The following is a 15,281-nucleotide window of genomic DNA, read 5'->3' as shown; positions in this document are numbered from 1 at the left end:
TGCTCTGCATATGCAAACATGCAGCACTGTTACATCATGGCCCGTGCGCCAGAGAGTCTTACGCAGCCACTGCCTTCGGTTAGATTAGTGAGAGATGCAGAGGAAAATGGAGTCCTTTTAACTCATGTAATTGCAGAGAAAAGAAGGGCTAGTAAAATATTTGTCTATGGTAGGGCAATGCCATCTAGTTACCAGTCTACCAGCTGTCAGGCTTCTGACTCACATGTAAGGCAAACTTGACCATTTTATATCCTCCCCTTTACAGCAAAATGTCAAAGTCCTTCTAGGTCTTATGGGCTTATCTTTAATATTATCTTACTGCAGTGTTTCCTAAGAGCATCTCTGAGGTAGTATTTTCAAGGTATCGATGCTGCCTGGCCCTTGAGTGCACTCAGCGGTACGTACGGACCTTCTTCAAAGCCATCCTGAGTGCAGGCTCAGGTCTGGGAGGTCTCCAGAATTTGAGTGTCAGAAACATTTCTGGTGAAATACAAGGTCAGCCTACATGCCTTTAGGAACATCAGATTTGTTTAGAACGGATAGGAAATGATTGGGTTTGGCTGGGAAATTTTTTTTCCTCCTTTATGTGGATGGTTTCTTTCTGTTCTTCATTAATTGCTTCAGGTGGAAAATTATTTCCCACCTTGCAGCAAAAGTATGCCTGGTGAGGACAGAAATGTTGTAAGAGCAGCACTTCATGCAGTTGATTTTCAGCCACAGTCCAGTCCCTCTGGGAACAGTTAGAACTGGTGAAACATCTTAGCAGGCTTGAAGCTGCTCTGACTTGTGGGGCTTAGGAAACCTCTTGCTATCTGCAGGAGCTGCCTAGGCAACATCATCACATGGCACTTTTCTTGCTGGACTCAGTTAAGGTGCGCCATTGAAGCTCCCAGGCCCAAGCTGAAGGAAGAGAGGGGCCATGCTGCCATAGTAATGCAAAAGGCTTACTGTAAGGATCATGGGTGTTTCTCAAACCAACCACCTGTTCCAGTGCTTCTGTGACCCATTCTTCGAGCCTACAACTTCCATTTACTTTTTTATTCATGGCATCAATATTCTTTGGGGAAATAATCTTCAGGAAATTAAAGAAGGCATTTCAAATTAGCAAGTATATAAAAAGGACTAAATAAAAGTATTTTAGCAAAGCAAATCTTGGTGGAAATCTGGCAATGGCATGCTTTTGAAAACAAAAAAGTTAAAAAGATCTGTCAACCACAGTGCCTTTATCTGCAGATATTGCACCGGCTACAAAACATACACGTGTCAGAATCTATTGATGACTCAGATACAGTCATTATGAGTTAAAACATGTAATAGTGCATTGCATACTATATTGCTCATGGCCAGTCTTTGAGGACTCCAGTTGTAGCCACACAGGGATGGTATTTTAGAATTTTTAAAAATTAGTCTATTTTTCATATGTTCTGGGGAAGAAAAAAAGTCTCTCAGCTGGTGTGAACAAATTAGAATATTTAGACTATCATCTTTATTATTATTTTTTTATGCAGGGGCCTATATATTCACTGAACAATTTAGCTTCTCATCTGTCTTTTTTTCTTCTTTTAATCTTATGCCAGGTGTTTAAGAAGCAGGCAGCAGTGGTATTTTGGTAACCTGCCTTTAGCATTATTTGCATACCTTTGTATTTTTCCATGGTGATCAATGTGCAGTCATAGTGGATCTTCAGTCAGTAAATTTTATGTGCAACTGTTGAAGTAATTTTATTTTTAATGAGTCTGTTCTAGGGATTTTAATGCCCCTTTATAAATATTTATATTTTCAATATGTCTTCATTTAATTTAAAAGGTTCTTCACATTATTTTCAGACAACCCCAAGAAGTAGGCATAATGACATATCACAGTCTGACCTTTTAGCTTCTGGATTTCTATTAGTTCATCCACATTTTGCTTGTCCATGTATATTATTTTTTAGTTTGTATATGTTTTTTCCTTTATGGGCTGTCGGAATGAAGAGTGTTTTCCATACAAACACCTGAATAAACTGGAAAGGGAGAAAATATGCTACTGCATGCTAGCAGCTGTCATGCACAACGTGTCTTGAGCATTGTTATCAGTCTGCACTGCTAGTAGAAATCCACACTAAAATAATGTTTGGTATTTGCATGGTCATCAGGCAGAGGGATGGTCCCAAGTCATATCGATCAGTACACCAATGGCTTCTGACATTCACAAAGTTGTTTGAAATTATTTCAGTTATTTATCTAAAACCACTGTCCATTATGTTATGTTGCCATCACTTTTGTTATAGATGACTTCCATTAATTTCTTCTACTTCCAGTGTCATTTTCCACTGGGGTAAAACTCACCAATGAATTATGGCTAAGAGGTGGGAAGCAATCACTGCTAATTCCACAGAGAGCTTGCCTGTGCAGACTCCCTCCACAGTAATCAGCTATTAATGTGATTTCTACCATTGCACCTTAATAACTCAAGCAGCTGTCTACCTACTGATTCCTTGCGAAATAATTCCACAGTCAACAGGCTTCATGGAGGATTTTCTACCTGATGCACCATCCTCTTCTTTATTCTCCTTTTTTCAATTTCTTCTCATTATTTATAGGTCACCTGTCCAATATCCTTCTTTTTGCTTATTTCCCATAGCTAATGTTAGCTGATCCAGGCATATTTATGTCTCTTAACTTCATGAATCTATCGCCTTAAGACCCTATTCAATTTCATTTTTAATTTCTGATCCCTTTTTCATTTCTCCAGAACTTTTTGGCACATAAGTGCAAAGCATGCAGTAAGATATTCTGGTTTGTACAATGAATTAGTGTCTTTTTTGTGTTCTGTGGTTTGTTACTTCTACGAATCTACCCCAAAATAATGTATAAAACTGAACAGGTTGAATATCCATCCATGGCACTTGGGTGTGAAATAGATTATAAACATGTTTACTTTTTACCTGAGTGAAGCCAAAACAGTGGGTCAGAAGGGACTTTGCTAGAAATTATGATGGAGAACACGATAGATACTGAAGTATCCCATGATAAAATCCTGATGCTGGCAGATAACCTCTCTCTGTCTACTATAGAGAAGCTACTGAAGAAACAGTATATTAAGGTGTGGGTGTTACTAGCTTATTTAAAACAGCATCAATAAATATTTTCAATTTCCTTTCACAAACAAAATTGACCAAAGACCTTCAGAAATGGTTAGCAGGTGCAAGTATTTCATGTTTCCATGTAATCCTGCTGATAGCACTATTTTAATTTTTGCACTGCAGCTTTCTTTTTCCTTTCAATATAGTGAAAAATCTGCAAGTTTGCAAATCAACCCCCTCTAGCTGGTGAGTCTGCTTGCTAAAAGACAGTCTTGTGTAACACAAGTTAATAACATGTTAGTGACTTACACTGATTAATTCAACTTCATGTAAATCTCTCCAACAACTTTTGGCTGCAGCTGACGTGATCAGAAAGATGCTACAGCTGAAAAATACTGCCTTTTAAGGTTTTGTTGAATCATTTTTTTTTACTTTTTAAAATTCTGATAGCTGTTACATACTTCCAGAAGAGCCTTGAGGAAATGTAATGTTCTTGTTCTCTGTCACTTTTGACACAAAATTTGTGTAGGCATTGGATTAGTGAATGCAGATCCATATAGGATTGTATTAAAAGTATTAATTCGACTGAGTGTAGCGTTGTTGCTGCTCAGCCTTGCGCTGAAGCTTTAATAATAACATGTGTGATTTTGTTTTCCCAGCTTATGCAAATGTTTTCCTGAAGGAATGAGTCTGAAGGACCAGCTTAACTGTCCTTTTGGTACTTCTGAAGGTGGGCTGCAAGGCAGAGAGGATACTGTGACCCTTACCTATCGCCAGGTTGAAGATCTGGCAGCTCAGCTGCAGCAAGCACGGTCAGAGCAAAAGGACACAGAGCTGAAGCTCCACACAGCCCTGGAGGCTTCACGGGAGGCCAATGAAAAAGTTCAGAAGTAAGTCACTTGCCTTCTTTCAAGAAAAGCTGCAGTTGAAAACCAAATAAACCATCATCTCTTCTGGTATTTTGTCTATGAATCAGTGTGGTGCTACTTAGAAAAGTTCCTTTAAAATTACTCCTTTCTTGTTGACCATTCAGCTCATTGCTTGGTGTGGAGCCGATTGCTTTAAGTCTTATAGTACTATGCAAGTTAATGTGCCTGTCATTACTGTGATGGAAACTGCTTTCCACACGTGTGAGGCACAGAAAAAATGTTTCCATCTCCTATGAACGGTTCTCAGTGTCTTGTTACCCCATAGCAATCCTATGGCAACAGTTTTTGCCTTTATAATTGCATGGTAGAATATTCTCATTTTTGGTCTGTTATGAATGTGTCAGGTTTCATGCCATGGTAAGTGCTGATGGGGTTATTTAGGGATGGCTTCAGAATCTCACTGAGACCAACAGGAAGTGTCCTAGTCGGTGAATGGGGATTGTATTCTCTTTCCCATTGTAAGATTCCCTGTTAAAAGGTTACTGAACTCCCAAACCTGAAGTTCCATCTCTACTGCAAGTTCTTATTGTCGTGATTTGTTAATTACTGTCACACAAGCCTTTAAAGTCTGATTGCTGGGACATAAGCAAACGTGTCGGCAGAGCCTCTTCACAGTCCTGCACTTCTCATCTCTGCATTAAATTAATCAGCTGCAAAATACTCTCACACTCTTCCAAGGTGGTCGATGCTGAACTGATGCAATTATTTCTGCTAGTCCTTATTTGTCTTCAACTTTAATGTTAACAGCTAGTTTCCAGAGTAGCCAGAAACTGGCTTATAATGTATTGTAAGGAACTAAAAAAAAGTTATTCTAGTTTATAAAAAAAGAAGCACATGTTGAGTTCAACTATTAAAAACAAAGAAACTGTAGGTTTATATTTTTATTTGCAACTACATAAAATATAGGGGGATATATATATATATATATATGAAAATAAATATTTTTATTCCTCTCTTTAAAACCTCCGGTGGTTGTTTGAGAATCATTAAAATCTTTATTCTGAACACTTATATATATTTGAAACTTAAGCAGGTGCGTGCTTGATGACAGTAAACCTACAAAAAATGTTAGAGTATTGGCTAAACATTTCTGGACATTGTTTGAAGCTGTTAAGGTGTTTAGTTTTATTTATAAACATTTACGAACTTGTTTAACCCCATGTAACCAGGGTGGCTAGAGCAGAAGTGCAGCCACAACCTGAATTAAAGTGGTGGTGCCCTGCTATAGTGAAAAGAATCTACACAATTTAACATGCTCAGCTACTTGGGAAAATTTTGGTCAGGTTAGTTTTCATTATTGCTAAGATCAGACCACTGAGCCTATAGCAAAATTAAACAATTGGGTGAAGTCTTTTGATGACAATAGCATGCCCTTTTTACCAAGAAACTGTGGAAATGCTCTGTGCGTCTTCCCAGCACCCGGAGTCATCCACCCCCATCTTATAATTCAACCTGCAAACAGATTAAGCAGCTGAGTTTGTGGAAAGTGTGTTTACTTTGAGCTAAGAACCCTTGTGTGACACTATAGAGATTCCTCTGACACCTCTGGGAGAGCTACACAGACAGTTCGTAGGCATCAGCAGGGAAACCGGGCTGAGAATTCCCAATTTCTTTGTAACCTCAACCGCTTCATACAAATCAGTGTTTGGCAATTAGGCAGCAGCTCATTTGTTAGCTTAGCTTTTTATTTTGAAGGTGTAGGATGTTCTACATTTCAAAAAGGAACTGACAATTTATAAACCTGTCAACAGAAAGCCTTGTTGGTATTAATTACAGTAGTGTTAATTATTAGCACTGTCTTAAGAGGATGCTTTTTGTAATTTAAAATGTGATGCTATGATCCATAGCCTAAATAGGGCTCTAAAACATCTGTTTTCTTGACTTCTTTTAAACGCTCAAGTAAAATTGAATTCTGACATAGGAGTATTCTTAGCACCAATGTAAAGTAGTTGTGCAGCATTATTCAGTAAAACAATGTAGCAATTGTTTAAAAATAAGAAGAGGAAAATAATTCTGAGCTTCATTAAGAAAGAACATAATTAGAGTAATTAAAATAACGTGGAGAGAGGATGTATTTTGTATCTTTATTCCCCATAATTTTCTGGTGTTCGCTATGCCTTTGCTAATCTGTTTTGCAGCAAAATGAAAGAATTTTTTAATCTTCTTTAAAACTTCAGTGTTCTCATTCAGCGTCATAGACAGAGCTTGAAAGAGAGATGCAATTTCTCCACGGCGTGGCCATCGTGGCAGACATTTGTGTACTCACCTGCAATTGTTGCTTTCTAAGTGTGAGATCCGAGTCAGAATAGTGGTCCTGTGTTTTCCGTCAGGACACAAAAGCATCTAAAAAATTTCTGGATCCTATCCCACGTGAAACAGCAGCTGTGAGCCAGAAGGGGGATATAGTGGAATCTGCTTATAGAGAACTTAGACGTAGTAAAATTGTGTTTATTCTGAAGTAGGGTGAAATCTCGCACAGGCTCACTGCAGTGTGAGATACAAATTGCAACTGTGTGCACTTGCCTGCGAAGACAATTTGCCATCCTAAGCAGGGGTGTTGGTGTGAAGCAGAAAATGCAGATGCTCTCAGAGTGACCACGCAGATTTAGCAGCATTTTTTTTTTGAAATCTGGTTTGATTTTGGAGTGTTAACAAGATAGGCATTAGACTTTTTAAGAGGGTGCTATTCTAGCTTACAAAGCAAATAGGCTTTTTCACTGCGCGGTGTGTGTAAATAAATACATGTATGCTCACACGTAACCCAGTACATACCTATTCAATAGGAACAATCTGCGCAATAGGAAATGATGACAGTCAACATTTTTAACCTGTGATGTGTAGAATGGCTGCGACTGTTATTTTCTATATTTAATTAATGTTTCTCATTCGTGGTTACAAACAAAGAATTAGGACAGAGGCGCAGAATCCACCAGGAGCGCTGGCTCGATGCCACAGGCCCCCTGCAAGTTTGTCCTGCCTGAGAAGCCAGGAGCCAGCTGGTGCAGCCCCAGCAGGGAAATGGGGCTGACCTGGAGAAGGTGTTTGGAAAAGACTGTGAATTAATTAATGCCTCTGCCAGCAGAGGAAGCAAGGCATTTTAAAACTGTCCTTCCTGCTGGAACCTCTGGGATTGAGGAGTGGCTACTGATGTCAGTGAGATCAGAGGAGGTTATAATGTAATACCGAATCAATATTAGCCAATTATCAGTAAAGGTTGAGGCCACTTTTGATGTTTTTTCCAGGAAATGTTCTATTTTTCTGCAACAGATTTGCAGCTGGAGTGAATTTTAATGCAGCTTGCCTGTTCAGGGCTTCTATTTTTTTCTCACAGTTTAATGATTCCAGCTCGGTAAAGCACAGGGCTCTATGTGTGAGCAGTCACACTTGCACACTCAAAGGCTGCATGAGGTGGCAGCGGAGGGTGCACATGTAGAATTTCTGTGTAAGCATCTAAAAGTCACCTCAAACCCCCAAAGTTGTGGTGCAATCCTAAAATATACATTATGCCTATGAAAATACGCATACATTGGGAGAAATACTCTACTTGTTTATGTTTTCAGGGTAGATCTTACTGTGAACAAAACAAATATATGAGTGATGTGAAACAGAAAGTCTCAGTATATTTGTCCTTAACTGCTTATTAAAGACACCTTTTATTTTGATTTTTGATCCTTTTAAGGAGGAAGTCAGGAGAGTTGCAGATTTGGACAAAATACTTCAGTGGATTGAACACAAAAGAAAACTAAGCAATCTTCTTAATAAGCAGATAGCTTTATCAAAAGAAATTACAATCTCTCATGAAAGAAATACTACCCCTAATGACATTTGCTTTACCTCTTAAGGCGTGACTTTTTTTGGCTGCCTAACTTTCATTGTTACAGGAACACACCCTTTTTTTTGAGTAGTCCTGGATTTCCCTCCAGCATTTCTGAACACACTCTCTCTGCTTTCGCAGTTGCTCACGTAGTTTTGTTCCTTTAGCTGATGCTGACACATAAGTCGGTTGGTGACACAACAAAAGCAAACGGTTCTTACTGGCATTTGACACAGTTAAAAAGAATGCAAGAAGGGAAAGAAATAAGTAGCAAGCATTTATTAAATGGTTAGGGTCCCCCCCTCTTCTGCAAGTAAAACTAATCTGCCTTCTGAGTACAGGAACAGTGCGTGTTTCACATCAACGTCGAAGACGCTCTCCAGTGCTGGCTGGAGGGTCTAATCTTTCCCAGAATGATCCAAGCAGCGCGGTTCAAGAACGAGAATGAATATTTGAATAATCACACCACAATGTGAGGTGACCCTCCTACAGGGGACTGACCAGATACACATATGGATTTTGGGACGACGCTCTGATGCTCTTTTTTAGCACAGCTGTGAGAAGAATGTGGCTAAGACCCAGTAGTCTTTCTGGAGTATAGCTGGCAAAGGAAACCATGAGGAGAAGAGAATTTAACACATGGGTGTAAGAGAGTCCGCTTCATTGATGCGATCTGAGGGGAATGTCTAATGACTGGAAGAATCAAACTTGGCAATGAAAACACAAAGCTCTTTTCATCAATTCAAACGCAGACTCTAAAGCTGCAGATGGTTACCTCCAGCCTTGCCTATTCAGTGTGGGGTTGTATAAAATGGCACTTTGGTGAATACTAATAGATCAAAACAAAGATTTAATAACATAAAGATGTGTTCATTTTTAAATGAGGATACAGGTCAGTGTCTCAGAAAAGAGCGAAATAAGTATCTTTATGTATGGGTCTAAAGTCTCTGGAGATTTTTAACTGCAAACATGGTATCTTTAGTGTGCAGATTGTATTCAGTACAGCACAGCTACGCAGGGAACAGGATAAAAGCAAGATTTCTGAATTATTATACTAATTGAGCCTCTTTGCAACATCTAAGTGTTGTTGACTAGTTATCTCCCTTTTAAAATGATACCTACATATATTTAGTTGAAGTATACATCGCGGCTTGTATGCTTTCAGTCTCTCCTTGTAGATAAGAATGGAGCTAGTTAATTAGAAATTGCAGGCAAAAGCACTGCACAAAAGAAACAAGTTTTACATTCACTGGGACTTAAAGCTATTTGTTTTGGAGGAACCACCAAATGTCAGATAGCTGGACTGGCTTTATTTAAAATGTTAGGGATACGTTTCTTTAATTTTCATCTTTCAAAACAATAAATGCAATTTAATGTCTTTCTTACTTTATTGAGATGTTACATGTAGATGTTCAGACTTCCCTATTAAAACCAGACTGCTTTTTTTTTTTTTTTAATGTGCAAAACTGTATTCTAGTGAATGTCAAATCAACACATTAACTACTGGCGGCTAGGAATACAGCTTCATAGATATTAATAGTTTCACTGATTTGTGTCAGTAAATAATTTAGCAGATGTCAAAAGTGATTTTGCTTTTAATGAAAACCACCATGCTGCCTGCTGCTGGGAAGTTCTGCCGGGATTGAATAGTTGGTAATCTTTTAATATCATATAGGGAATAATTTAATTGTTGCTGGCATTTTGAAATGTAATGGAAGTTCTGGTGACTCGTTGAAGAATGTAGATGTAGAGCTAGTTTCTTAGTTACTGCAAATTGGCTTAGCTCTGGCGCACTGAGTTGCATTAATTTGTCCCAGTTAAGGATGCGACCTGTAGTTTAGAGACAGATGCCGGTGGGTACATTGAAAAGACGAGCGAGTGAGGGCAAAGCACTAAGAATGTTTCACTTGCCCTAGCAAGCCACAGAAGTCAATGGTTATCCAAGTTTGTACAGAAGGAAATGGGGAGCCGAGGAAGACAGGTCTCATAGCAGGGTAAGGTGCCCATGAAGGCTGGCGATAGTTCTGGGCTTTCAAAGCTGCATCGAAAGTTATTCAAGGAGATTCAACATGGAAAAAACCTGTTTGATGAGGACTGATGTGTTGGCTGCCTCTTGCAATGATTAAAAGCAGATTATAAGCTCCATGGGGCCCATAAGAGATCCACAATCTCCGCAGGCGGGGTTTTATGGTGTTTAGGAAACGCACACTAGCCAGATGGAAGATTCCCAGACACGCAAAACTACCACATACCCCAAAGAATTCTATGGAGCGCAGCAGAGCTGATACAAAGTTTCTTTGGCATGCAGGACATGAATAGGAACATGAGAAAGTCTAAAACACAAAATGCAGTAACAATCACATCATATCAAACATGAAAATATTACCATTAATTAGGGTAGCAATAATGGGCAGTGTGAATTTATTTGATTTAGGGGAAATAGTCTGGGAAGTAGCCTACTATAGGAATTTAGTGAGGCATTAAGAGTAATTGCAATGTGTGAAGAAAGTCACATCTGATCTAACTGAAAGTAGTACATAGTAGGGTCAGAATTTGTTTAAATACTTGGAATTCTGTGCTAACACCAGTGACTCTTCTCAGAAAAATTCCCCTCAGACTGCACTGATACACATGGTGAAATGATGAATTAAAAAGTCTTTTAGAGATACCTAATTGTTGTAATAAAAAAATTGAGTAAGCCAGTGAGATTATGTGCAGTCTCAGAGAAATTCAACATTTGGACTGAAAGCAGTTTTCTGTGTCTGGAGAACGTAAAATATTGAACTGGTGTTCAGATCAAAGGTGAGCTGAGCAAATTCAGGCACTGGTGGCACTGTCATAGGTATACCACAATTCTGTGGCGCTGTGCAGACCTTGTTTCCCTTAATAAGGTTAACTCACTATTCCTGCTGTACAAAAGGAAATATATCACTTTTGCAAAGCTGTAATGAAATGTGTTTTCCACATCAAATTATATTCTCTTTACCAGCGGACACTTCATTTATCCATTTTTGAGTTGCATACCTACAATGCAGGTAAAATTTGCCAGCTGTGATGCAGGGAATGCCTGATAACTTGGTACCACTAATACTAATAACTTCCTGTCCCAAAGAAGAGAAAACTTGCTTTGGCATGCACAGAAAACTTCTGACTGAAAAAAATTAAAACAGCTGACATTTTGTCTTTGGAGACCCAAATAAAGAAGCACATACAGAACCAGAATAATTCACAGTGTTTGAACCAAGAGCTGCACAGAGCCTCAGGTTTTTTCTTTGAAAGCTTCCTTAGCATCTATGCCCCCTGCTGCAGTTTTCTAAGTGGTTGCTTGGGAGCAGGGATACTCCTCCAGGGTGTGACAGAATGGCACTGAGTTTCCTCCTCCATCTGAAGAGAAGTTGTTTCAATTTGGGACATGGTTTAGTAGACGTGGTGATGTTGAGTTGACAGTTGGACTTGGTGATCTTAGTGGTCTTTTCCAACCTTAAAGATCCTCTTATTCTATGTTTCTATCTCCTGTATGTCAGGGGAATGTCTTAGCCACACAGGTTTGGACTAGATGCTCTCTATTCCTTACCCTGAAAAAGTGCCACATAGCAGAAAATAATGCAGGCTTCTCGGTTCAGTGTGCAGTGAGTAGGCTACACACCTCTGAGAAGCAAGGCCTGGTTCTGACAGTTCCCTTTAGGGCTTTTTCTCAGTTTTATGCAATGCCTGTATCAGAACACCCATCTCTCAATTTCCAGGTGAGCTCCCTCGATCACGACCCACAGAATCACACCTTCAGATCTAATAACATTTCAGATGTTTCTTCTGTAGAAATTCATAGCTTCAGAAAGAGAAGTAGAGAAGAATTGTCAGCCCTGGAGTTGTCAGCTCTCCTGGGAAATGGCAGATGTGGGTTAAAACCAAATTTTCATTAGCTTGGCTGAATGCTCTAGCTGATAGATTAATTTTTTATACTGGTTTTTAAAGGAGTGCTAGCACTGCTGTTATCTTTGTCACCCTAAAATAAACAAGTGGCCTCAGGTTAGTTTTAGAGAAGGTCAGCTTGAGGACCTCTGGACAGTTTGGAACAAGGCACTTAAACTGAGGGTCTGAGATTTTAAGATAAATAAATAAATAAATAAATATCCATGTGGCTAGTTTAGGAGCACCCTTCTAAAACTGGTTGTTGCAAATCCCATCCCAAGGCACTGCCATGCTCTCTGTGCAGTCTGGAAGAAGAATGAACTAGTGCACAGCGCTCGTGGAGCTGCAGATCCCATTCTCAATGCCATTATCCTGGAAGGCAGATATGGTGCTGTTCAGAATTGCTGCAGCCAGAACCCTTTGTAGTACGAATGATTCACAATATCTTTCAACATCTCATTTTCATTTGAAAGCGACCCTTAACGGAGCAGTCTGTGGTACCAGTAGCAAAAGTCTCATACAGTTATAACATGTGATACTGCCAGAGCAGATTATGGGATATCATTCTCATGGATATATTGCGTGTCATAAATTACAGCGAGGCCTCTAACATGTGATGGTTTATGACCAATGCCAGGATTGTGTTCAGTGGTGTACGCAACAGAATTAAGACAAAAAAAGTCCCAACCAAAGGGAATGACAGATAAGCCTTTCCTGCATTCCTTGCACAGCCGAGATATCCATGGACTGCAGGGAGTTTCACGTGGATGAAGAATGCAAAACTGAGCATACAGTCTAAGTCAAGTATTTATTTTCTTTGTGTAGCTATGGTTTACATTTGCTTAACCTCTGTAAATTGTGGATTGCAGTGCAGATATTGTTTTCTTAAAGTATGGGTAGTTACAATATAAACACAAATATTTATCATCATTTGAATATTTATCATCTCAGCCCTTCACGAAAATATAAGCAGTGCTGAAACTTCATTCTCTCAAACACTAAAATGTATTCTATGAAAGTCAAATGTTTTCAGAGTCAACATAATCACAGTATCCCAGTTTTTGACCTGTGTGTTCATTTACAGTTTGCTTATAGCTGCTTCACAGAGATGGAAGTTTGTAGATTACAACATGGTTTTATTGATTTATCAGTAGCAAAATACACTAAGTATACTCAGTAAACTGGATCAGCTAGCTCTTGGGCTTGTATTGTATAATATCAGCTTGTTGTGGAATACTTCAGAACAAAATCAGAATGTTGGCATAGTTAACATCGATGGTGTAGACCAGACTTGCAAAGACTAATATTTAGTAAGACCAATAACACAAACAAATTAGATTTTGAAGTTGTTTGCCCAATAGGAAGAACCATGCTGACACAGTATTTGTAAACTTATACTATAACTGTTCTGTGACAAATTATTAAATAACTTTGAAAAGCAGATTGAGTGCTCCTTGAAGAACAGCAAGAAAACTTTTTTTTTTTCTGACTGGCTTTTTTTTTTACCAAGACGATAAAACGAGGGTCACAGCAAATAATCATTTACTTTTAATATTTTATATCCAAATAAAATAAGTCTATGGCATTTACATTGCCGTTACTAAATAGTATTTGGGTTGTTTGCAAGAGTCATCTATTTGTGGCTTGGCTGAAGGAATAAAAATAAATTTGCGGTTCTTTCTGTTAATACTTATACTGTTCCTTAACATATGCAAAAGATTGAACACTGTAAATGTATGTGCAGAAGCTCAACAAGAAACCCCAGCTCCTGAAGCTTCTGAATTACGTATCTTTTAGAGAATTGCTGAAACAGTTCTTTACAGCAACAAATAGCAACAACTGGCTAGGCCAGCAAGGGATTTAATTTTAAGCAAAACTGAGATCGTTTAAATTTTTCCACTGCTTAAAATTAAGTGTACCTTTACTGAAGAAGGGACTAGTTCTTCAAGAAAAAATACAGTTGAAGTTTCTCACCCAATACTGGGTCTTTAATTATTAGCCAGGTTTTTCTATAGGTCTTTTGATTTTTTTAAATGATATTTTGTAGAAAGGCATCATCAATTGTGTTTATAGGTATGAGAGCTAACAGCAGTTTCAACCCCATCATTGCCATTATTTTACTAGCAAGTTGCTCAACTTTCTCATTCTCCATTTTTGCTGTATGTGATGTTGATATAAGAATATAGATCTAAACACTGAGTTGTTGGAAGGCATAAATCTTTAGGACCAAATTTTGTCATTTCAGCCTCAGATCATGGAATTTTTGTCCATATAAAAATTCAGCCTTTGTGTGGAAGACAAAGTATGGGAGAAGTATGTAATAAAACTACTATATTCAGCACTTCATTCTGTACCTCATAATATGTCCATCTCTATCACCTCGATATTATATTTGATAAGATACTCATACAGATTTTTGAAGGATGTAACAGATGAGCATCTACATCTGATAAAAGGGATATCCTACGTGGTGAACTCAACACAAAAGATGTTTCACAGATCTCTGATGTTATACACTGAAAATATTTTACTCTATGCTTTTGAATAATTTAATTAATCTTGATACAAAGCCAAATTTGTATGTTTTCATCAGCAGACCTTACAAGATTTTTGCATTGCCACCAAGGCCTGAGTCTGCAAGCCAACTGGTTTAGAAGAATTAAAGCTGTCCTCAAAATGAGCTGAAGGTCCACCTGCTTCTCTCCTGCCTCAGCCTTGCTCGGGAATTCATTCCCCTCCCAAGAACAGGAGGAGTAGCTTGTTCCCAGTCAGATGGCAGGAGCAAAATAGACCCCAAGGACAGGGAAAGGAACTCTAATGTGAATTGTCTTCCTAGAACGGTGCAGAAGTCAGTTGGAGACAGTCTGTCTGCCAGCTACCGGAGCAAAGTTACTGAAGCTTAGAATTGGGAAGGCTTCTTAGTACCTTAATTGCTGTCAATGGCTGATAACCTAGTAAAAAGCCTATGAAGTATTTTAAGGAGCACTATGTATGTGTAGAAGACACTTCACTCTGTGGTGCTGAGTCTCAACTAGTCTTTTAAAAGCCCATTTTTTGTGTGTAAATGAGCAGTTAGGCGTCTTTTTATGGTTTTATCCCTACATAGGGGACCCTGTGGCAACATCACCATGATAGACATAGTTCATGCTGATACCACCTATCTACAATATATTGCAAATGTACTGTTTATGTACAATATATAGGAGAGGATGTTTCACCCATAGATTTTTATATTTTTTTAGTCCAAAACTGGAGGAAAACTGCTGTCATTTTTTTCTAGAAATGCCTTTCAGAAGCATGACTCAGGGTGAGTTGCCCTGAAACCAGAAGTCTGTGGGCACCACTGGATCACACCGGAAGGGTGGGGAGTTCACCTACCAGTCTGAGCCCATTACAAAGTACTTACCACAAGTGAGACCTTAATTAAATTCTTTCCTTTTACATCCAAACTCATTTCCATTGTTACTTGATCTCCCAGTGATATTGTAGAAGACATTCCAGCTTGGGTGATATCCCATCACTTATACCAGGAAGGCAGTTCAATTTAAATGCATCAAACCTTTGT

The 15,281-nt window shown here is 38.7% G+C and overlaps 1 protein-coding gene across 1 annotated transcript in view; it reads left to right on the top strand.

Annotated features, from left to right (window-relative positions):
* Window positions 1-15,281, top strand: part of MIPOL1 (mirror-image polydactyly 1) — a gene marked incomplete at its 5' end in the record, with an annotated part of 160,080 nt that overhangs the window by 136,234 nt on the left and 8,565 nt on the right. The window contains 1 exon segment of the mRNA XM_084264226.1: window positions 3,724-3,954. Coding sequence (XP_084120352.1) covers window positions 3,724-3,954 — 231 coding nt within the window.

The sequence above is a fragment of the Gallinula chloropus genome (genome assembly GCF_964237585.1).
Source record: "Gallinula chloropus genome assembly, chromosome: 4".
Lineage (NCBI taxonomy): Eukaryota > Metazoa > Chordata > Aves > Gruiformes > Rallidae > Gallinula > Gallinula chloropus.
This window is presented reverse-complemented; position numbering and strand designations above follow the sequence as displayed.